Source organism: Periophthalmus magnuspinnatus, chromosome 18, assembly GCF_009829125.3.
Source record: "Periophthalmus magnuspinnatus isolate fPerMag1 chromosome 18, fPerMag1.2.pri, whole genome shotgun sequence".
Taxonomy (NCBI): domain Eukaryota; kingdom Metazoa; phylum Chordata; class Actinopteri; order Gobiiformes; family Gobiidae; genus Periophthalmus; species Periophthalmus magnuspinnatus.
Genome location: NC_047143.1, coordinates 1,642,717 through 1,667,193, shown reverse-complemented (window position 1 = coordinate 1,667,193; position 24,477 = coordinate 1,642,717). Strand labels below are relative to the sequence as shown.

Below are 24,477 nucleotides of genomic sequence, written 5' to 3'. Positions count from 1 at the left end.
AGGACACAATGGTCTACAGTCCAACAGCCAATCAGGACGCAGTACACAATGGTCTACAGTCCAACAGCCAATCAGGACGCACGACACAAGGGTCTACAGTCCAACAGCCAATCAGGACGCAGGACACAATGGTCTACAGTCCAACAGCCAATCAGGACGCAGAACACAATGGTCTACAGTCCAACAGCCAATCAGGACGCACGACACAAGGGTCTACAGTCCAACAGCCAATCAGGACGCGGGACACAATGGTCTACAGTCCAACAGCCAATCAGGACGCACGACACAATGGTCTACAGTCCAACAGCCAATCAGGACGCACGACACGATGGTCTACAGTCCAACAGCCAATCAGGACGCACAACACAATGGTCTACAGTCCAACAGCCAATCAGGACGCACGACACAAGGGTCTACAGTCCAACAGCCAATCAGGACGCAGGACACAATGGTCTACAGTCCAACAGCCAATCAGGACGCAGAACACAATGGTCTACAGTCCAACAGCCAATCAGGACGCACGACACAAGGGTCTACAGTCCAACAGCCAATCAGGACGCAGGACACAATGGTCTACAGTCCAACAGCCAATCAGGACGCAGAACACAATGGTCTACAGTCCAACAGCCAATCAGGACGCACGACACAAGGGTCTACAGTCCAACAGCCAATCAGGACGCGGGACACAATGGTCTACAGTCCAACAGCCAATCAGGACGCACGACACAACGCACATTCATACACAAAAAAGCATGAAAAATTGCACAAAAAAATCCGCGAAAAACAGCGAAACTTAACCGCGTGACTTAAACTCGTAAAAGCGCCGTATAAAACCGCGATCGTTGACCGTACACGTATGCAACGCACAAAACCGCGGTAAACATCACAAAAAAAAAAAACAACAAAACCGCGTCCAAACTTTTGACTGCTCTTGTACTTTTACACATCAAATCATCAGCGTCTTTCCCGCTCTCCCTCCCGTGTCCCGGACTCCGTCTCCTCATCCGCCGCCACCGCCGCCGCCGCCGCTCCTCCCTCGTCTCGAAAAACCTTGAGTGAAGCCGGTTCGCTCAAACTTCTCCCCCGTCTTCGCCAAAGTGTCACGGGCGACCATCAGAATTTATTTGTCTTTATGTATACAAGCTTCCAGTCAGAGCCATCCATCTCGCTCACTCTCGCCCCGGGCTTCCATTACTGCGCGGCGTGACAAGATCGCAACCACTTTGAGATTGTAAAATACCGCGACGCAACGTTTGACAAGGCCTTAAATAAATAAAAAATACCACTTTTTCCCATCAGTCTCGGCACCTCCAGCCATGAAGATGTGTGTTTTAATAATCTAATCCAACAACACAATTACTAAGTGTCAAATCTGAGGAGAAGTGATGGGGACATTTTGTTTTAAAAAGCAGTTTGGCCATTTTGCGTCAGTGTAAATAATGAGCTTGTTTTACGCTCACATGAGGTGGAAAATGCGCCGGTCGATACGTAAAAAAAAAAAAAAAAAAAAGCGCGTTCCTCTGAGCCAAATGTTTAAGGAAATAATTAAAATAAACAATTACGAGGTCGGCGTTTTAGACGTAGCCACGGGTGAGATCGATGTACCGGGTTCATTTTGTAAAAACGCGACGGACTGAATGCTAACGACGTCTCACGCTAATGTCGTTTTACAGGGGGGGCGTAATCGCAGTTGGCTCGTTGCGCGCTGCGGCACGCTAGCTAGCTCGCGGTGTCCGCGGACTGTGACGTCGCCGACGCGTTCAGCTCCGGTCAAAGCGAAGCTCGTTGACGCTAGCAGTTATAGCGGCGAGTTCCGTGTTTAGAACTCCGACAGCGAGTATCTTAGCAACCCCGTAGAAGTAAATACCTCCTCTTTAATACCCCATAGAAGTAAATACCTCCTCTTTAATACCCCATAGAAGTAAATACCTCCTCTTTAATACCCCACAGAAGTAAATACGTCCTCTTTAATACCCCATAGAGGTAAATACCTCCTCTTTAATACCCCGCAGAGGTAAATACCTCCTCTTTAATACCCCATAGAAGTAAATACCTCCTCTTTAATACCCCATAGAAGTAAATACCTCCTCTTTAATACCCCGCAGAGGTAAATACCTCCTCTTTAATACCCCATAGAAGTAAATACCTCCTCTTTAATACCCCATAGAAGTAAATACCTCCTCTTTAATACCCCACAGAAGTAAATACGTCCTCTTTAATACCCCATAGAAGTAAATACCTCCTCTTTAATACCCCGCAGAGGTAAATACCTCCTCTTTAATACCCCATAGAAGTAAATACCTCCTCTTTAATACCCCATAGAAGTAAATACCTCCTCTTTAATACCCCGCAGAGGTAAATACCTCCTCTTTAATACCCCATAGAAGTAAATACCTCCCCTTTAATACCCCACAGAAGTAAATACCTCCTCTTTAATACCCCACAGAAGTAAATACCTCCTCTTTAATACCCCACAGAAGTAAATACCTCCCCTTTAATACCCCACAGAAGTAAATACCTCCCCTTTAATACCCCACAGAAGTAAATACCTCCCCTTTAATACCCCACAGAAGTAAATACCTCCCCTTTAATACCCCACAGAAGTAAATACCTCCTCTTTAATACCCCACAGAAGTAAATACCTCCTCTTTAATACCCCGTAGAAGTAAATACCTCCTCTTTAATACCCCATAGAAGTAAATACCTCCTCTTTAATACCCCGTAGAAGTAAATACCTCCTCTTTAATACCCCATAACAGTAAATACCTCCTCTTTAATACCCCACAGAAGTAAATACCTCCTCTTTAATACCCCAGAGAAGTAAATACCTCCTCTTTAATACCCCATAGAAGTAAATACCTCCTCTTTAATACCCCATAGAAGTAAATACCTCCTCTTTAATACCCCGTAGAAGTAAATACCTCCTCTTTAATACCCCATAGAAGTAAATACCTCCTCTTTAATACCCCACAGAAGTAAATACCTCCTCTTTAATACCCCATAGAAGTAAATACCTCCTCTTTAAACACAATAGTCCTACAGGATGGAGGAGCTTCTTTCTGTTGTAAAGTCCTGCAGATGTTGTTTGATGGACAGCTCCTGCTCTCCCTCGTCTCCCCCTCGTCCCTCCCTCGTTCCTCTCCTCTTTCCTCTCCTCTTTCCCCCCTCTCTCTCCATCTCCTCTCTCTCCGCGGCCCGTATTCTCCGCTTGAGCGCCTTTTATGAGCGGAGTGATGAAGGGAGCGAGTGGATGAGCGAAGGGCAGGGAGGGAGGGAAGGAGAGGTGGAGGACAGAGAGGATCCAACATGGCCGCCGAAGCGCAGGGACGGGCTTTATTACCCGCCCGCCGAAAACTGGATTTAGACCAAGAGCGATTTTTACAGCGGCGCAAATGTCTGTCTCAAGGTTTAGCTCCCATTTGAAAAGTTTGATTTGTGCTAAAAAGCCAGCGCCGCATTTTTGGAACTTCAGGATCTGAGGAGGAAAAGTACAAAACGACGTATCGCGTTCTCCTTGTTCTGGAACGTCAGCGCCGCCGCCGTCTTTTGGGTGCTTTTATTTTGAAATTTTCACATAAACTAAATAAGTTCTATCCGGACAGAGGTGTTTGAAATCGTAAAATTAATCATCATAGAACATTTTACACAGATCAACGCGACTTTATATCAGATTTTTTGATTTTTTCGAAACTCTTCCCAAATTTGTCCGTGGAAAAGTCCGGAATTCCTCTTTCACCCGGAAGTGTCCCCAGAAAGAGCGAGTGCGTTCTGGAGCGTTTAGCGGGAAACGAGGTCAATACGCAGCTCTGAAGTCAAAATGAGACCTCTGTGTGCTGTGTGTATCTAAATATAAAGTGTTGAATTAGGAAGTGCACGTTAGCATGCTAGTTGTTGTTAGCGATGCAAGACTTGGCTCACACGGCGATGTTTGGGTTTAGTGGAGAAAATACGAGTTATTCTTTGGAGAGAAGTCGAGTCAAAGGACAGAGGGGCAAACTTTTTGACGCTCGGGCCACAGTGGGTCTAAATGTGACGGAGGGGGCGGGGCCAGGACGTGACATCAGAGATTCGTCCTGTAACGCGAAGCAAAGTCTGATTATGTAAGACTCATTGTACAAAGTGTTTTTATTAGTTCAATTAATAGTGAATTTATTACATTACAGTTGAATTAATATTATCATTACCTATTTTAATATAATTTGTTTGTGTTCGACGGGCCAGATTAATAAACTCAGTGGACCATGTGTGGCCCCTGGACCGTAGTTTGCACCTGTCTCGTCTAAGGACAGGGGGCGCTCTGGGACAAAACTCCATTTACTGTTTTCTTGATTTTCTAACTTTCTGTTTGTTAAATCAGTTCTCATGTTCAGCCCTAAGAGGACGACGGGAGACGAGGACGACGGGAGACGACGGGAGACAAGGACGACGGGAGACGAGGACGACGGGAGACGAGGACGACGGGGGATGAGGACGACGAGGACGACGGGAGACGAGGACGACGGGAGACGAGGACGACGAGGACGACGGGAGACGAGGACGACGGGAGACGAGGACGACGGGAGACGAGGACGACGGGAGACGAGGACGACGGGGGACGAGGACGACGGGAGACGAGGACGAGGGGAGACGAGGACGACGGGAGACGATGGGAGACGAGGACGACGGGAGACGAGGACGACGGGAGACGAGGACGACGGGAGACGAGGATGACGGGAGACGAGGACGACGGGTGACGAGGACGAGGGGAGACGACAGGAGACGAGGACGAGGGGAGACGACGGGAGACGAGGACGACAGGAGATGAGGACGACGGGAGACGAGGACGACGGGAGACGAGGACGACGGGAGACGAGTTCATTCACTCTTTCCTCTTCTCCTCTGTCCTCCTCTCTGTCCTCCTCTCTGTCTTCCCCTCTGTCCTCCTCTCTGTCCTCTCTGTCCTCCTCTCTGTCCTCTCTGTCCTCCCCTCTTTCTCTTTAGTGTGTGTTTGGTTCAGTTGGGTGAGTGTGAGCGCGCCCTCAGAGACATAGATCTGGCCTGTAACTCGACCTGGTGGCGTCTTATCTGTCTCCATGGATACACATACAGTAGGTTTAATGCCATACTGTGTAAAATCCCAGATCTGTGTCTCAGCCTCTGATGTGGGATAAATTCATTTGTGTCACGATCCTAAACCTCTAACTCCATTATGAAGAAATGATTCTGTTGTCACGACGACAATAAAAACACTCTTTGGAGAATACTCCCCTCTAATACTCCCCGTCGTGTCTTTGTCTCACATTAGTCTTCCCGTGTCTTCGTCCTGTGTCTCTGTCCCGTGTCTTCGTGTCTTTGTCCCGTGTCTGTGATGGTGGGTGACTGTGTTTGTCCTGGGCCCAGAGTCAAACTTTAGGTGAGGAGCACGACATAGATCACTGAGGAGAAAGGAGGAGAGGAGCAGAGGAGAGGAGCAGAGGAGAGGAGCAGAGGAGGAGAGGAGAGGAGCAGAGGAGAGGAGCAGAGAAGCAGAGGAGAGGAGCAGAGGAGAGGAGCACAGAAGAGGAGCAGAGGAGAGGAGCAGAGGAGAGGAGCAGAGGAGGAGAGGAGAGGAGCAGAGGAGAGGAGCAGAGAAGCAGAGGAGAGGAGCAGAGGAGAGGAGCACAGAAGAGGAGCAGAGGAGAGGAGCACAGAAGAGGAGCAGAGGAGAGGAGCAGAGGAGAGGAGCACAGAAGAGGAGCAGAGGAGAGGAGCAGAGGAGCAGAGAGGAGCAGAGAAGAGGAGCAGAGGAGAGGAGCAGAGGAGAGGAGCAGAGGAGAGGAGCAGAGAAGAGGAGCAGAGGAGAGGAGCAGAGGAGAGGAGAAGAGGAGAGGAGCATAGGAGAGGAGCAGAGGAGCAGAGGAGAGGAGCAGAGGAGCAGAGGAGAGGAGCAGAGGAGAGGAGCAGAGGAGAGGAGCAGAGGAGAGGAGAAGAGGAGAGGAGCATAGGAGAGGAGCAGAGGAGCAGAGGAGAGGAGCAGAGGAGAGGAGCAGAGGAGAGGAGCAGAGGAGAGGAGCAGAGGAGCAGAGGAGAGGAGCAGAGGAGAGGAGCAGAGGAGAGGAGCAGAGGAGAGGAGCAGAGGAGAGGAGAGGAGCAGAGGAGCAGAGGATAATCACCTTAACATGTTTTATAAGTTTCATTTTCATGTTTGATTCTCTGATTCTCCTCTCTCTCTCTTTGCTCTCTGTGCTAAGCCCCTCCCCCTTCAGAGCACTAATGAAACTACTGCACATCACACCAGGTTTGTGAAGTCGTAGTGTACAGTTTTGTGTCGTGTGGGAGCGTGGGTGATGTAGGGTTGTGGGCGGAGCCTCGTACTGAATTTGAGTAGTGCCCAGGACAGATCTCTAGATGACTCAAACCTCTTGAGACGTGTTTTTGATGAGGGAGCGACGTTAAAACATCGATGAAAGCAACAAAAAGTCGATCTCTTTGCAGGTTAAATGTAAAATAACGATGTACAGATGCTATAATTTAATTCTAAATAAACCCACAAACCCTTTAAGCGGCGTGGGCGGGGCCTCAGAATGCTGCGCTCTGATTGGCTGTCGGCTCCAAACTGAAGTGGAGACATGTGGCGTCTGTTTAATGGACCAAAAAAGTCAAACGGCCTCAAGAGAATCAACGACGTTTATGACAAGACTGTGCACTTTGTCCTTCACCACACGGGACAGACCGGGTCTAGACCAGGACTAAAGAGGGACTAGACCAGGACTGAACCACACGGGACAGACCGGGTCTAGACCAGGACTAAAGAGGGACTAGACCAGGACTAAAGAGGGACTAGACCAGGACTGAACCACACGGGACAGACCGGGACCAGACCGGGACTAGACCAGGACTAAAGAGGGACCAGACCGGGACTGAACCACACGGGACAGACCGGGACTAGACCGGGACTAAAGAGGGACCAGACCAGGACCAGACCGGGACCAGACCAGGACTAAAGAGGGACCAGACTGGCACTAAAGAGGGACTAGACCAGGACTGAACCAGGACTGTGCACTTTGTCCTTCACCACACGGGACAGACCGTGACGAGACCGGGACTAAAGAGGGACTAGACCGGGACTAGACCACACAGGACCAGACCGGGACCAGACCGGGACTAAAGAGGGACTAGACCAGGACTAAAGAGGGACCAGACCGGGTCTAGACCGGGACTAAAGAGGGACGAGACCAGGACTGAACCACACGGGACGAGACCGGGACCAGACCGGGACTAAAGAGGGACTAGACCAGGACTAAAGAGGGACCAGACCGGGACTAGACCGGGACTAAAGAGGGACTAGACCAGGACTAGACCGGGACTAGACCAGGACTAGACCAGGACTAAAGAGGGACTAGACCAGGACTAGAGCAGGACAAGTTGAAATGTTGAAATGTTCCACCACATGGCATTAAACCTGCAGGCTCTTATCCTTCCACTTTACTCCATCATCTGTGCATAAACGGACGTAGCTAACCCGCTCGCCGCCACCGCGTTCAAACAGGAAGTGATCACGGAGCACTTCCTGTTGATAAACTGTGTCCTCTCTCTGTGTCAGACTCATTTTGGTCTTAAACGTTCAGATTAACCCTCTACATGGGGTTTTTATTTCACATTTGTGTCTGTAAATCCAGATCTGAACATTAATAACTCGTCGCCATGGTAACTCATGATAAAGACTGTCCAGCTCCAGGAGACGTGATATCTGTGTTTTTGTTGTACATTTGTGTTTTTGTTGTACTTGTACTTCATCTGTGACTCTGCGGATCGTTCTGTTATAATTTACACATCACAATATTCAACTAAAACCACGTCATAAAAGAAACAAAGCGCAACAGGAGCTGACGTCATCTTAAACGTCGTCACAATAAAGAGTCGTGTAGCTGCGGCGCCCCCTGTGGACAGAGGCACGTCGCACTAGAGCAGAGTGTTTTTACACATTTGGACCAAAATGACGACGCGACGCTGCAGAATCCGACGAGTATCAACGATTAAGAAAATAAACTTCAAATAATAATAATGAAAAATACAAATAAAATAAATAAATACAAATAAATAATAATAATAATAATAAATAAAAAAAAATAAACTTCAAATAATAATAATAAAAATACAAATAAAGTAAATAAATACAAATAAATAATAATAATAATAATAATAATAATAAAAATAAACTTCAAATAATAATAATAAAAAATACAAATAAAATAAATAAATAAAAATAAATAAATAAATAAAAATAAATAATAATAATAATACAATTAATTAAAAAAAAATAATAATAATATAATAAAATAAATGCATAAATGAATAATAATAACAATAATAATAAAATAAGATAAATAAATACATAAGAAGAAGAAGAAACTGCTTCAGACAGAGCAGTGCCTACAGTTACCATCACATCCCCAGGGAATTACATCATGCTGGGGGTGTTCAGTATGTATGTCTGTGGAGGAATGTTCTTCAGTTTCCATGGAGACGCAAAGCACACATCAGCAAAACACTGCCATTTTTTTATTTTTTATTTTTTTATTGTCTGAAATCTCAAGAAAAACACAAAATGGATTTAAATGGCACATTTTTCAGGAGCCTGTGATCAACCCGAGCGTTGATTTTACACAAAAAGTGAAAGCGACTCACTGAAAAACTGTTGGCTAACGCTAATGCTAACGCTAACTAGCTTGTGACCGTAATGTTATTTCAGAGAGACTTATTTAACAGCACAAACCAGCTCACCTGTTGCAGCTAAATCAGTTCTTTCTGGTCCGATTGTGTTAAAACAAACCTCAGATAAACGTCTAACAGCGCCTCAGACAGAGCAGTGCACACAGTTAGCATCAGGCCCCCTCGCTTAAGTGAAACGTCGACGGCATCAGCTGCAAAACACCAATCGGCTTTTTAACGCGCCGCAGCCAAACTCTATCCTCAACTTCCCCTTCTGTTTCTCCGCAGGCGTCCGTGCTGCTGAAGTCCGTAGTGGGCGGATGATAGCGCTCCCTACAGGCTCGCTGCCCTCTCCGCGCCCCCTCCGCGCCCCCTCCGCGCCCCCTCCGCGCCCCCTCGCCCTCGGTCCAGTCCTTCGGTCGTTATGGTCCTTCGGAGACAGATTAGACCCATTCAAATCTCACTTTGGCTCGTGTTTCTCCCCTTCACCTCCAACAGAAGTGCCAAAGACAAAGTCCACTCCGCGACTTTCACTGCACTTTACAGTTTTAATGAGGTTATGGGCCTCGCGCGCTCCCGGATCAACGTCTGCGGACCTCGTTTTCACCCGATTACAAACGTTTGAAACAGAACTGGAGCATTTTAAACCATTTTAAACTCATTCCTCGCTGACTTTTGGCATTCAGAGCATCCTAATGACTCACCCTGATGAGTTTTTAAGTGTTTTTCCACCACTTTAAGACACAAAAAGTGGAGTTTTGCTGATGCTAAGGAGCACTTCCTGATTCTTGGACAGTTAAATGTTTTGTAATTAGACGCAGACCCAACACAGAGGTCTCATTTTGACCTCGCAGTATCTCAAAATCATGGGGAAAAATCAAGCACAGGGGTTTTAAAGATGCACTGTGGCACTTTTCTGGTTGTCGAGGGGTTGGTCACCGTGGAGATGTTACTGCTTTGCCTGGAATGTCCCGCGCTATGGCATTAAACTTCCGTCTAGCGTTTGTTTTACGGCGACAAAACGCCTTGAGTCGATGCGTTCGACCGCGTGTGGGCTCGCCTCTCCTCGGATCTTGCCTGTAACTTGACCCGTGCCGTGTATCTGTGGAGATAAATGAGTTTAATGCCGTACTGCGGATCGTTCAGCGTCTGTAAGCAGCTGGTGAACTCTTCATTAGGAAAGTTACAGAGTGTATCTTTAAAGAAACTCTGTGGATGTGAAGAAGTCTGGGAAGTTTGTGTAACTCCTGAGAAAGTATGACAAAAGAAAGAAAGAAAAGAAACAACGTAAGGAAGAAAAGAAAGAAAGAAAAGAACAACGTAAGAGAAAAGAAAGAAAGAAAAGAACAACGTAAGAAAGAAAAGAAAGAAAGAAAAGAACAACGTAAGAAAGAAAAGAAAGAAAGAAAAGAACAACGTAAGAAAGAAAAGAAAGAAAAGAACAACGTGAGAAAGAAAAGAAAGAAAAAAAAGAAAAGAAACAACGTAAGGCAGAAAAGAAAGAAAGAAAAGAAACAACGTAAGAAATAAAAGAAAAGAAACAACGTAAGAAAGAAGAAAGAAAGAAAGAAAAGAAACAACGTAAGAAAGAAGAAAGAAAGAAAAGAAACAACATAAGAAAGAAGAAAGAAAGAAAAGAAAAGAAACAACGTAAGAAAGAAAAGAAAGAAAGAAAAGAAAAGAAACAACGTAAGAAAGAAAAGAAAGAAAGAAAAGAAAGTGACTCTTCAGCTCGTCCCCGTCACAAAACTCTGTTGGGCCAAAGTTGTATTTTGCATCGTGTTGCCGTGACGATTCCTGAAAACAGCAGTGTTATTCCACGTTAGAGCATTAGTGTTAACGAGGTGTGTTCAGTTTAGCTGGAGGCACTGCTCTGTCTGAAACTCTATTCAACTTAATTTAATCTTTATTTTAACACAATCTGACCAGAAAAAGTTGATTTAGTTGGAACGACAACATCTGATCTGATTTGAGCGGTTAAACAACTAGCATTAGCGTTAGCATTAGCATTAGCAATAGCCAACAGTTTTTCACTCTCAGCTTTTTGTGTAAAATCAAACTCTTAAACAGGATCATCTTTGAATCCATTTTGTATTTTTTTCTCGCGTTTTCACTTCACGTCTTCATCTTAAAGCTCATCTCCACGGTAACCGCCGACCATTCCAGCGCAGACATACACGCAGAGCACCCCACCGCAGAGCATCAACAGGCGACGCAATCCCCTCCGCTAAAACTGTCCCGTAGTACAGCTTTAAAGCGAAGGGTTTGATCAAAAACAGACCCGCCGCCGCCGCTAAAAATACTGAACTTTTTGAGGAGAAAACGTCTTTAAACGGCTTCATTTCTGCGTTTAATTGTGCGAGAGCGTGAGTCCCCGTCGTAATAACACCACGGCCTTAACTCCTTTATTTTAATCGGAGTGAAATGGATCCAGATTGGTTTGCTTTAAAGGGATTACAGCGGATTATAAAACTGCTCTAATGTAATCCTCGTTTCAGTCCATTGTCTGCTCCTCTCCAGCTCCGACTTTTCTTTGAGTTTTTAAACGTGTTCCTAATGTCATTAAAAACGATCCGGCTCATTCCGACGCACATAATTCGTTCCCCAGTTTGACCTTTTTTAGACCAAGAGTTTAGTTTTATTTCTTTCTTGGAGAGTATTCGTTCGATCATTGATAAAAAAAAAAAAAAAAAGATACAAGGACCTGGACATGCTGGAGGAGCTGGAGGAGGTGTCTGGGGTGAGGGAAGCTTAAATGTTGGTGTTAAACCGCTCTACATGATCCTGGGTTCACTTTTTTTTTTTTTTTGAGTTGAGTTTTTTCTTTTGAGTTTTTTTTTTGTGTGTGTTTTTTTGCTGCTTTTGTTTTTGTTTTTTTTTTGTTATTTTGAGTTTACTTATAAATTTTTTTTTATTTTGATTTTTTTTGTTATTTTGAGTTTTGTTTTTTTTAGTTATTTTGAGTTGATTTATTTTATGTTTTATTATATCGAGTTCATTTCTTTATTTTTTTTGTTATTTTGGGATGTTTATTTTTTAAAGTAATTTTGAGTTGTTTTATTTATTTATTTAATTGTTTTTTTTAGTTGAGTTGTTTATTTTAAGATTTGTTTTAGTTAATTTGACTTTATACTTTTTTTTGTTTATCTTCTTTTTTTAGTTATTTTGAGTTTATTTATTTTATGTTTTCTTATATTGAGTTCATTTTTTAGCTTTTGAGTTATTTTGAGGTGTTTATTTATTTATTTTTTGTTATTTTGAGGTGTTTTTTTTGTTGAGTTGTTTATTTTGAGTTTTTTTTGTTATTTTGAGTTTATTTATCTTTTTTATTTATTTTCTTCATTTTTTGTGTTATTTTAAGGTTTTGGTTTTTTTTTTTAGTTAAATTGTTTATTTTTCTTTTTTTTTTGTTATTTTGAGGTGTTTATTATTATTTTTGTTTAATTTATTTTGAGTTTTTTTCGTTTGCTTTTTTAGTCTATTTTTGTTTTTGTTTTGTTTTTTTGTTGTTGTTTTTTTTAGCGTTAGCAACAGGTTTGATTGACAGCGTTGCTAAGCGCTCATTTCCTGCTAAACCAGCTCCTGATTGGCTGTTTGGTTGCTATGACGTCGTCACACTCGCTCTTCTTCTCTTCTTCTTTACACAGTCTTTGTTTACGACATCAGCTCTTTTGCCAGTGCTGCCCCCCTGTGGCTCCTCGTATCACAGCGGTCTTACTCTGAGGTCAAACCGGGTCAGACTTGGAGGAGGTCCGCCGCTCGGCCCGGTCCTCGTGTGTGTGATCGTGTTGTGTTGTGTTTCGTCACGTCCGTCTCGTTGCGTCATCTTTGTCGCTTTGTGTGTAACGTTTTGTGGTTCGTCTGCTTCTGTTTCCTTCTTTCACTTTGACTAATGTCGTACTTTTAGTTTCTTTGTCCAATGTGGAGCGTTTGAGCCACTTTAAACTGTTACACACACACATATACATACACATACACACACACCCCACACACACCCCACACACACACCATCTCACACACACACACACACACAGGATTATGTAAACAAAAGCAAAGTGGGGAAATCATGGTTCCGGTTTGTTAATGAAGCAAATCGTGAGAAAGTTTTTGAGTCTGGTCTGGGACAGAGATAACCGTCCAATCAGAGCGCGGCGTGGGAAGAAGCCGCGCTCTGATTGGTCGAGTGTTCAGGGGGTCATTTAAGAGCGAATCAAAACAAAATCCATCTTCATAATTAGACTTTAAAATAGATGTGGGAAGGAATAATTTAAATGGTATTATTCAGACGTGATTTACACGAGGAGGAGGAGAGAGGAGGAGAGAGGAGGAGAGAGAGGAGGAGGAGAGAGGAGGAGAGAGAGGAGGAAGAGAGAGGAGAGAGAGGAGGAGGTGGAGGAGAGAGGAGGAGGTGAAGGAGGAGGGAGGAGGAGGAGAGGGGGGGAGGGAGGAGGAGAGGAGGAGGAGAGAGGAGGAGGTGGAGGAGGTGGAGGAGGAGGAGGAGAGAGGGGGAGGGAGGAGGAGAGGAGGAGGAGAGAGGGGGAGGTAGAGGAGGAGGAGAGAGGGGGAGGTGGAGGAGGAGAGAGGAGCGAGAGGAGGAGGAGGAGGTGGAGAGAGGAGAGAAGAGGAGGAGAGAGGAGGAGAGGAGAGAGAGGAGGAGGTGGAGGAGGAGGAGGTGAAGGAGGAGGGAGGAGGAGAGGAGGAGGAGAGAGGAGGAGGTGGAGGAGGAGGAGGTGGAGGAGGAGGAGGTGGAGGAGGAGGAGGGAGGAGGAGAGGAGGAGGAGAGAGGGGGAGGTAGAGGAGGAGGAGAGAGGGGGAGGTGGAGGAGGAGAGAGGAGCGAGAGGAGGAGGAGGAGGTGGAGAGAGGAGAGAGGAGGAGGAGAGAGGGAGGAGGAGAGGAGGAGGAGAGAGGAGAGGAGGTGGAGGAAAGAGGAGGAGGAGGAGTAGCAGTAGTAGTACAACCTGTAGTAGTACTAATAGTAGTAGTAGTAGTAGTGGTTGTAGTAGAAGACTAGCTGTAGTAGTATTAGTAGAAATAGTAGTAGTAGATGTTGTAGAAGCAGACTAATTGTAGTAGTACTAGTAGTCGCAGTAGTAGCAGTAGTAGTAGTAGTTGTAGTAGTAGTAGTTGTAGTAGTAGTTGTAGTTGTAGTAGTTGTAATTGTAGTAGTAGTTGTAGTTGTAGTAGTTGTAGCAGTAGTTGTAGTTGTAGTAGTAGTTGTAGTAGTTGTAGTTGTAGTAGTAGTTGTAGTAGTAGTTGTAGTTGTAGTAGTTGTAATTGTAGTAGTAGTTGTAGTTGTAGTAGTTGTAATTGTAGTAGTAGTTGTAGTAGTAGTAGTTGTAGCAGTAGTTGTAGTTGTAGTAGTAGTTGTAGTAGTAGTTGTAGTAGTTGTAGTTGTAGTAGTAGTAGTAGTAGTAGTTGTTGTAGTTGTAGTAGTAGTAGTAGTAGTAGTTGTAGTAGTAGTTGTAGTAGTTGTAGTAGTAGTTGTAGTTGTAGTTGTAGTAGTAGTTGTAGTAGTTGTAGTAGTAGTAGTTGTTGTAGTTGTAGTAGTAGTTGTAGTAGTTGTAGTAGTAGTAGTTGTTGTAGTTGTAGTAGTAGTAGTAGTTGTAGTTGTAGTAGTAGTTGTAGTAGTTGTAGTAGTAGTTGTAGTTGTAGTTGTAGTAGTTGTAGTAGTAGTTGTAGTTGTAGTAGTTGTAATTGTAGTAGTAGTAGTTGTAGTTGTAGTAGTTGTAATTGTAGTAGTAGTAGTTGTAGTTGTTGTAGTTGTAATACTCATACCACAGTGAGGTCATAGTAGTAGTATCTATGGGAAGTTGAAACTAATTAAAAATACTCTGATGTAACTGAGTCAGTTGAGTTTATTTTTAAACTTGTACTTGTACTTATACTTGTACTTATACTTGTACTTGTAATGGGTAAATTCTAGACGTGTAGTTGTACTTTTTGTAATTGAAGTTTTGACCAAAATACTGTTTTAAAAATACCACTAAAACTAACTGTAGTGAGTAGTAGTATTTTTGTACTAAACATTTTGATATGTACCTGTGTACTTTTAATAGAGTACACATTAGCAGTACTCTCCACCGGACGGGCCCTCCTCCTGCCCCGCGCCTCCCTCCTCTTCTTTTGTGTGTGTTTGTGTGTTTTGTGTGTGTTTGTTTTTGTGTGTGTTTGTGTGTCTTTTTGTGTGTTTGTGTGTGTTTTTGTTTGTTTGTGTGTGTTTTGGGTGTGCTTGTGTGTGTTTGTTTTTGTGTGTGTTTTGTGTGTGTTTGTTTTTGTGTGTGTTTGTGTGTTTTGTGTGTGTTTGTGTGTTTCGTGTGTGTTTGTGTGTTTTGTGTGTTTTGTTTGTGTGTTTTGTGTGTGTTTGTGTGTTTTATTATCTGAAAGTAAAATTACTCAAGTAAAAGTAAAAAAGTACACGGGAAAAGTACTACTCGAGTAAAAGTAAAAAAGTACACGGGAAAAGTACTACTCAAGTAAAAGTAAAAAAGTACACGGGAAAAATACTACTCGAGTAAAAGTAAAAAAGTACACGGGAAAAGTACTACTCAAGTAAAAGTAAAAAAGTACACGGGAAAAATACTACTCGAGTAAAAGTAAAAAAGTACACGGGAAAAGTACTACTCAAGTAAAAGTAAAAAAGTACACGGGAAAAATACTACTCGAGTAAAAGTAAAAAAGTACACGGGAAAAGTACTACTCAAGTAAAAGTAAAAAAGTACACGGGAAAAATACTACTCGAGTAAAAGTAAAAAAGTACACGGGAAAAGTACTACTCAAGTAAAAGTAAAAAAGTACACGGGAAAAATACTACTCAAGTAAAAGTAAAAAGTACATGGGAAAAGTAGTACTCGAGTAAAAGTGGAGAGTATCTGATGTATAAACTGAAAATGTGACGATAAAACACGAAATCTGGAGTTTTCAACCCGACAAAACCACATAAAGTAAAAGTAAAGTACTGTACTCGAGTAAACTTTACTTAAGTAAACTGTAAAATGTATACTTTTTACTTTTACTTGAGTACATTTGAGAGCAGAATCTGTACTTTCTACTCCAAAAATCAACAAAAAACAGGATGTATTCAGGAGTTTGTGTTGAACAAAATTCAGCTAAAATCTGAACAAAATACTTTTACTTTTTATTGTTTAAGTACATTTTAAACACGTACTTAAATACTTTTACTTAAGTCAACTTTTCCATGTCATACTTTTAGTTTTACTTGAGTATTTCTTTTTTTCCCTCCAGTATCTGTACTTTTTAAGCAACAAATTGGAGTACAGTACTTCTGTAAAAGTTACTCGAGTAAATGTACCTGAGTACTACACAGTACTGCATACTGCAAATACAACAGTTTTGTGTCTTTGTGTTTCCTCTTTTGTGTCTGTTTCTTATCTTTACACTTTTTTGTGTCTTAACTCTATTCAAAGTGTTTTATTCCAGTTAAATCTGTTATAAATCCACTTTTTTATATTTATTTATGTTGTTTTTTTTTCAGTATAACAGTTTTGTGTCTTTGTGTTTCCTCTTTTGTGTTTTGTGTCTTTGTGTCTTTTTTGTGTCTTAAATCTGTTTCAAATGTTTCTTTTCCAGTTAAATCTGATATAAATCCACTTTTTTTTTAACTTATTTATGTAGTTTTTTGTAAATAAAATGTTTTTTAGACTTGTGTTTTTCCTCTTTTGCATCATTTCTTTTCTTTACACCTCTTTTTCGTCTTAACTCTGTCGCTTCTTCCAGTTAAATCTGTTATAAATCCACTTTTTTATATTTATTTATGTTGTTTTTTTTTCAGTATAACAGTTTTGTGTCTTTGTGTTTCCTCTTTTGTATCTGTTTCTTTTCTTTAAACCTTTTTCTATCTATTTTTTTGTATCAGACGTTTCTTTTCCGGTTAAATCTGTTTCTAAATCCACTTTATTCACCTTCTTTCGTGTTATTTTTCTCTCTTTTCTCTTCTCTCTCTGTGATTAAACCCACTGCTCTTCTCTTTTCTGTCTGATTCTGATCCACAAATAGAAATAAAACAAAACCTAAACACAGAGATAGAAATAAAAAAAACAAAAAAAACACTGAACCAATTTAGGCCAAAGCTCGAAAACCGAAGCTCAAACCGTGAGAAAGTTTACAAAGTGAGGAACGAGAACGAGAACGAGAGCTGCCCGCTGATTGGCTCTCTCCTCCTGTCACTCAGAGGCTCGGGGGGCGTGGTCAGGAGGAGGGGGGGACTCGGCTCTTGTCCGCTTTTACGCGCACAGACCGGACAGTCCACGAGGAGCCACGCACAGCCACGCACAGCTCACGCGCTCCGCCGGAAAGTTTAGAAACAACCGCAGAGAAAAAGAGAGAGAAAGAGAAGAAAGGAGGAGGAGAAGAGAAGGAGAAAAAGAGGAGAACAAGAGGAGACAGTGGAACAGAAGTGACCGCGCGCTCGGGCTGGACCATGTCGCTCCCCGGCTCTCCTCCGCTGCTCTCCCCGGGCTCAGGCGCGTCAAACCCGGCTGCGCTGTACCGCTCTGCCCCGGACCAGCACCTCCACAGCAGCGGCACCTCCTCCTCCACCACCTCCTCCTCCAACAACAACAACAACAACAACTCCACCAGCAGCAGCAGCAGCAGCACCTCCGCGGTTGTCTCCTCGAGCCCCGCGCACTCCAATAATAACACCACAAACACCACCAACAACCACCACCACCTCCACTCCTCCTCCTCCACCTCCGGGGCAGCGCGCGTCTCCAGCGGCGTCCTGGCCACGTTCCTCCCCGGACACGGCGCCGCGCTCTCGGCTTTGGGGAACAACGGGTCCGCGCTGGTGAACTCGGTGTCCGCGGGGGCTTTGAGCGCACTGAGCGGGTTCGGCTCTCTGTCCGGCCCGGCTCTGACCCCCGGCTCTCCCGCGGGGCTCGTGCAGCAGGGGCAGGGGCAGCAGCAGGCGGCGCAGTCCGGGCTGTGCAGCGAGTGTAAGCTGGTGGAGGTGCACGGGGTCAAAGTGGCCAGTTTCTGCGTGGACGGGCAGGAGCTGATCTGTCTGCCTCAGGTGTTCGATCTGTTCCTGAAGCACCTGGTGGGGGGGCTGCACACGGTCTACACGAAGCTCAAGCGCCTGGACATTACCCCCGTGGTGTGCACCGTGGAGCAGGTGCGCGTCCTGCGGGGCCTGGGCGCCATCCAGCCCGGAGTCAACCGCTGCAAACTCATCTCCAGGAAGGACTTTGAGACGCTGTACCAGGACTGCACCAGCGCCAGGTAAGAGCGCGGGGTGTGCTTTTCTGCGGGTTTGTGCAGTTTTTCTGTGTTTTTATCCTCTTTTTGTGCGGGTTTGTGCTGTTTTTCTGTATTTTTATCCTCTTTTCTGCGGGTTGGTGCTGTTTTTCTCTATTTTTATCCTCTTTTTGTGCGGTTTTCTGCTGTTTTTGCGCTGTTCCTCCAGTTTCCTCACGCCGCACTTCGACTTTTACAGTTTTAAAAGTGAATATTTGCACCATTTTTCTCCTTTTCACTCCTTATATCACAACAAATCTACGAAATGTGCATTATTTGAGCCTGACACACGCGCTCCAAGTACATAAATACATGAAAATTATGAATAAAATTAGCGAAAAGCAGCAAAACTAACACTTTTCACTGTGTGCTCACGTGCGCAGAGGCTGCACAGGGACAGGAACAGAGGATAAATCTGGTACAAATCATGTTTTCTTTTGTGAAACTCATGAATTTGTGCTCTAATAAAGAATAAATAAATAAAAACATGCAGATTTGGTGCTGTTTTACGCACAGATGGACACTTTTACGCACGTTTACATCAGGATCTATGCCATTTTCTCCTGTTATATTTCACTTCTAGGGCTTTTTACTTTGACTTCACTACATTTAAAAAGCAAATTTACTCCACACTTCTGTTATTCTTTCTTTATTTGTCAGGGGCCACGCACAAACTCATTAATCTTCCAAAAGAAAAGATGATTTGCACCAGATTTAGCCACTGCTCCGAGTCTCTGCGCCGTGAACACACATTAAAACACACATTTAATCACAATTACATTATAAAACTAACAGTCCGTCATTGAAACTGGCAGGAAAATACAATAAAACATCTTTCCCTACAGCACAAACGCATAAAAAACATCATTATCCGCAGGTTTTACAGTGAAACGCGACAGAACAGACGAGATAAACTGACACTTTTTTCACATTTCTACTCAAATTGTTCAAATGTACAGTTGATTTCAGAGTTTGGAGCTGGTTCCTCTGTAAGAAAACGCGTAAAAATGAAAGAAAAGCGTTGAAAGTTGTTTTATGGAGCTGTTTTTTAGCGTGTTTTGTCCCGTTTAAAGCCTCATAACGACACTTCTGTGACTGTATAAAGAGGATATAGACTTTATATGGAGTGTACGTGTTCGGTGGACGGTGCGGACGCCGGTGAACGCTCTGTGCAGGTCATGTTTGTCTGTTTTTGTCTGTTTTTGTCTGTTTTTGTCTGTTTTTGTCTGTATTTGTCGCTCTGTGCAGGTTGTGGGTGCGATTTCCCTGAGCTCAGCCTGATTCTTTCGTCTTTGCTTTTAAACTATTTCAGGTTGTGGTGCAAAATGACACAGTAAAAGTAGAAAAGTAACAGTTTGGGTGTCTGTGCTTTACGTTTTTACTTTTACTCGAGTACATTTGAGAGCAGGGTCTGTACTTTCTACATCACAGGACTGAAAAGTAAAAAAATAATCATTTAAATTGTTTCCGTTGCTCAAATCGAAGCTTTTAAAGACTCAGAATCTGCACCAAATACTTTTACTTTTTCCTCTTTAAGCTCATTTTTAAACATGTGCTTTAATATTTTTACCTTTAAGATTTTCCCATGTGATACTTTTACTTTTACGTGAGTATTTTGTTGCTCCTGTATTTGTACTTTTGCTTAAGTCACAAAATGCAGTACTTCTTCTCGCTGCGTTTACGTTTCGTTCTGTGTTTTATTTTATTTGAAGCTGAAAAAATGATCAGGATCATAATTAAAAACGACAGAAATATCTTTAAATACTTCAGTTATTTCTACAGCGGATACTTCGGTACTTCAACTTACACAATAATTTGACTGAGCTACTTTTACTTGTACTGGAGTAATATTTGAGCAGGTGTGTGTTTTTTTACTTTGACTGCAGTAAATAAACGCAGTACTTTGTCGTCTCTGTGTACCTCTGTGTCGTCGCTCGTCTCAGTGATGCCAGCGAGGAAGTACTTTGTGTGTATTAGTACTTTGTGTGTATTAGTACTTTGTGTGTATTAGTACTTTGTGTGTATTAGTACTTTGTGTGTATTAGTACTTTGTGTGTATTAGTACTTTGTGTGTATTAGTACTTTGTGTGTATTAGTACTTTGTGTGTATTAGTACTTTGTGTGTATTAGTACATGGACTCAACAGTAAAAGTAAAAACGATGTTAGTTTTTCTCCAGTGTGAAGTTTAAATACTGGAGTTAACGATGTGTGTTTAACTGATTTTATTCAACTGATTTAGTTTAATTGATTTAGTTTGACTGATTTTGTTTACGTGATTTAGTTAAACTGATTTTAGTTTAATTGAATTTGTTTACCTGATTTTGTTTGATTGATTTTACTGAACTGATTTTGTTGACCTGATTTAGCTTAACTGATTTTGTTTACCTGATTTTAGTTAAATGAGTCAAACTAAAATCAGTTTTAGTTTAATTGAGTTTCTTTACCTGATGTAGTTGGGCTGATTTTGTTTATGTGATTTGGCTTAACTGATTTGGTTTGACTGATTTTATTTACCTGATTTAGTTGACGTTATTTCATTTGACTGATTTTAGTGTAATTGATTTTGTTTACCTGATTTAATTTGCTTGTTTTTGTTTACGTGATTTGGCTTAACTGATTTAGTTTGACTGATTTATTGATGTGATTTAGTTTACCTGATTTTGTTTGATTGATTTTACTGAACCGATTTTCTTGACGTGATTGAACTTAACTGATTTAGCTTTGATTTAGTTGACGTGATTTAGTTTACCTGATTTGAGTGTAATTGATTTGATTTCCCTGATTCTGCTCAGACTCTTCAGTCGTTGTCGGTGAATCTCTTCATTTCATCAATATTAAAAATCTAGAATTTTTACACAACTTTTTTTCTGTTTTGGTCAAAAAAAATAAACTCATTTTGTTTTTTCCATGATCGTTTTTATATTTGATGTGATTTTGTCTCTGGTCTGAGGTAAAAATGTGACTTGTGTTTTTAAAATTACGTAAAAACAAAAGTATCTGATGTTTTTGTTGTTTATGTTTCATTTTAATATTTTTAAAATGCAGTGATAAAGTGACTCTGAGCCTGAGCCGCAGACTCCACGGACATTTATGAAGCGACGACGGGAAAGAGAGGGTTCCTCAGGTTTGAATCTTAGTTTACATTTTGAAACGTCTGGGGCAAACGTCTGCAGGTCTGGGGCAGTTCTTGTGGAGTTTTGGGGTCACACGTCGCTCTGACTTCACCTCCATCGTCTTTTATCGTTACATCATATTTATTTATATTTATTTATATTTATTTATATTTATTTTTCTCAAATTAAACTTAATGTTTCTCTTTGTTTTTCTGATCGAATAAAAAAAAAAAAAACTGACTTTTTATTTAGAAACTGTTTTACTGCTCCTCATTTTCTCAAACTCAGCGGAAATGAAATGTTCAGTGTGTGAGTAAAAGTAGACCTGGTCTAGACCTGGTTTAGTCCTCGTTTAGTCCTGGTTTAGTCCTGGTTCAGTCCTGGTTTAGTCCTGGTTTAGTCCTGGTTTAGTCCTGGTTTAGTCCTGGTTTAGTCCTGGTTCAGTCCTGGTTTAGTCCTTCTTTAGACCTGGTTTAGTCCTGGTTTAGTCCTGGTTTAGTCCTGGTTCAGTCCTGGTTTAGTCCTGGTTTAGTCCTGGTTTAGTCCTGGTTTAGTCCTGGTTCAGTCCTGGTTTAGTCCTTCTTTAGACCTGGTTTAGTCCTGGTTTAGTCCTGGTTCAGTCCTGGTTTAGTCCTGGTTTAGTCCTGGTTTAGATTTATCATCAATTTGCATCTTATTTTCGATTGACTTTTTAAATTTCCACCTTCACTCCTCCTGTGAACCTCCCTCTCCTCCCCCCTTCTCTCTCTCCTCCCTCCCCCCCCCTCCCCCCCTGCGTGTCTATTTCGGGGGAGCACATGTCCGTGTGATTCTTTGTGGTCGTGTCGATCCTTTTGTCCAGACGCTCTGCTGTTTTCATAATAAAATTCCTCTGATGCCTTTGGCTCCAACACTATGGGACTGTATGGGAACAGGGCCGGACGCCACGACCCGCGCCACGACCCGCGCCACGACCTGCGCCGCGGAATTCAGATTTTTCTGTTATAATTTACAGTTTAAATCACAATATTCATCTAAAACGACTTAATAAAAATCAAACTGTGGTGTCTGGTGGAGCTGACGTCGCCGTAAACGTCGTCACACTAAAGCGCCGCAGCTGTAGCGCCCCCTATGGACAGAGGCACATCACACTACAGCAGCACATTTAATTTTTTTTCATTTGTACCAAAATGACGACGCGACGCTGCATCAGTCCAAACCACAGACTGTTTATATAAATGGACAGAGCTAACCTGCTAGCCGCTGCCGCCACGCTACAAACAGGAAGTGATCATGCGCACACTTCCTGCTCCATCTTAAATGTTCGTATTAACCCGCTCTACATGATCCTGGGGTTTTTATTTCGCCATTTCACCCTAAAATCAAGAATCAGGTCCTTCTTTCCCTGAGCTATCGTTAGCAACAGGTTTGATTGACAGCGTTGCTAAGGGCCCGCTCTCTGTTAAACCAGCGGCGTGAGCGTGAAGGGGCGTTACCTTCAACAGCCTCACCCCTGATTGGCTCTTTGGTTGCTATGATACTATAACTGCTCCGGCCTCGATGAGCTTCATTTGGAGCTGAAGCTGTGGCTGACGTCTCACTCTGTGGGTGACGTCTCACTCTGTGGGTGACGTCTCACTCTCTGTGGGTGACGTCTCACTCTCTCTGGGTGACGTCTCACTCTCTGTGTCAGAGTGAGAAGTGACAAACACAACTTCAGGCTCAATGAGGAGAAACATCTAGAACAGATTAAAGAAGAGTTTGCTTTAAAAAAGTTACTCAAGTAAATGTAACTGAGTCTTAAGGCATTATATTAACACTCTCCTCCCTCTCCTCCCTCCTCCCTCCTCTCTCTTCTCCTCCTCTCGCTTCTCCCTCCTCCTTCTCCTCCTCTTGTTGTGTCCGTGGCGTGTTACCGTAAATCGGTTGTCTCCTCTTCTCCCCTGTCTCCTCCTTCTCTTCTCCTCTGTAGATCGGTTCTCTCTGTCTCTCAGTCTCTCCTCCCTCTCCTCTCCTCTCTCTCTCTCATCTCCCTCCTCTCCCCTCTTCTCTCTCTCCTCTCTCCTCCCTCTCCTCCTCCTCCTCCCTCCTCTCTCCTCCACGTGGTGTTGACTCCTTCTCCCTCCTCTTGTGTCCGTGGCGTGTTGCCGTAGATCGGTTGTCTCCTCTCCTCTCCTCTGTCCTCCCTCTCTTCTCTCCTCCTCTCTCCTCCTCTCTCCTCCTTCTCCCTCCTCTTGTGTCCGTGGCGTGTTGCCGTAGATCGGTTGTCTCCTCTCCTCTGTCCTCCCTCTCTTCTCTCCTCCTCTCTCCTCCTTCTCCCTCCTCTTGTTGTGTCCGTGGCGTGTTGCCGTAGATCGGTTGTCTCTGTCTCTCAGTCTGTCTCTCTGTCTCTCTGTCTCTCTCCTCTCTCCTCCCTCTCTTCTCCTCCGTAGATCGGTTGTCTCGGTCTCTGTCTCTCGTTCTCTCGTTCTCTCGGGTTACGTTCTTTCTTTCACTCGTCGGTCGTGTGTTTTGTTTTTTTGAGTGTTTGGTTTCGGACACTTTGTGCTCCTGGTTTATTGATAAAGGTTAAACCGGGTCGGCTCAGGTCACGGACGCTTAGCTGCTGTCGAGGGAGGAGGAGGTGTGGGAGGAGGCCAGGAGACGAGGAGGTGAGGGAGGAGACGAGGAGGTGAGGGAAGAGACGAGGAGGTGAGGGAAGAGACAAGGAGGAGGGGAGGAGGTGAGGGAGGAGACGAGGAGGAGGCAAGGAGGTGAGGGAGGAGGAGATGAGGAGGAGGTGAGGGAAGAGACAAGGAGGAGGTGAGGCAGGAGACGAGTTAGGAGGCGAATTAGGAGACAAGTTAGGAGGCGAATTAGGAGACAAGTTAGGAGGCGAATTAGGAGACAAGTTAGGAGACAAGTTAGGAGACAAGTTAGGAGACAAGTTAGGAGACAAGTTAGGAGACAAGTTAGGAGACAAGTTAGGAGAGAGGAGACGAGTTAGGAGATATTTAGGAGACAGATCAAACACATGAGGAGTAACATGATTCTATGGAAACAGAAAGTTAAAACCATAATACGGAACATTCTCCATGGAGACAGAAGAGTTTTATGCCACACTGCGGAATATTACAGGAACAGCATTTCCATGGAAACAAGCAGGAGGAGTCAGGTCTGTGGAGATCAGAAGAAGAATGCACTAAAACTAAAACACCATGATTTTATAAAGATGCTAATGATGCTAATGATGCTAATGATGCTAAAGATGCTAAAGATGCTAAAGATGATGTAATCCGTTCAAGTGACAGAACAAGAGACTTTATCACAAATGAAGAGAAGAGAAAGAGAAGGAGAGGAGGAAGAGAGAGAGAGGGGTGAGGAGAAAGAGATGGAGAGAGGGAACAAGAGACAGGAGAGAGAACAGAGAGCAAGGTAAAGAGAGAAAGAACAAGGGATATAAAAGTGAGCGGAAAGAA

General features: G+C 43.4%; 1 protein-coding gene across 1 annotated transcript in view; it reads left to right on the top strand.

The window, feature by feature from the left end:
- Positions 1–16,952: 16,952 nt before the first annotated feature.
- LOC117386638 (dachshund homolog 2-like) overlaps positions 16,953–24,477 on the top strand; it is an 88,785-nt gene continuing 81,260 nt past the window's right edge. Inside the window, exons 1-2 of the mRNA XM_055229003.1 lie at positions 16,953–17,467; positions 17,516–17,911. Of these exons, the coding sequence (XP_055084978.1) occupies positions 17,109–17,467; positions 17,516–17,911 (755 nt within the window). The 5' untranslated portion in view covers positions 16,953–17,108. The remainder of the gene's footprint in view (positions 17,468–17,515; positions 17,912–24,477) is intronic.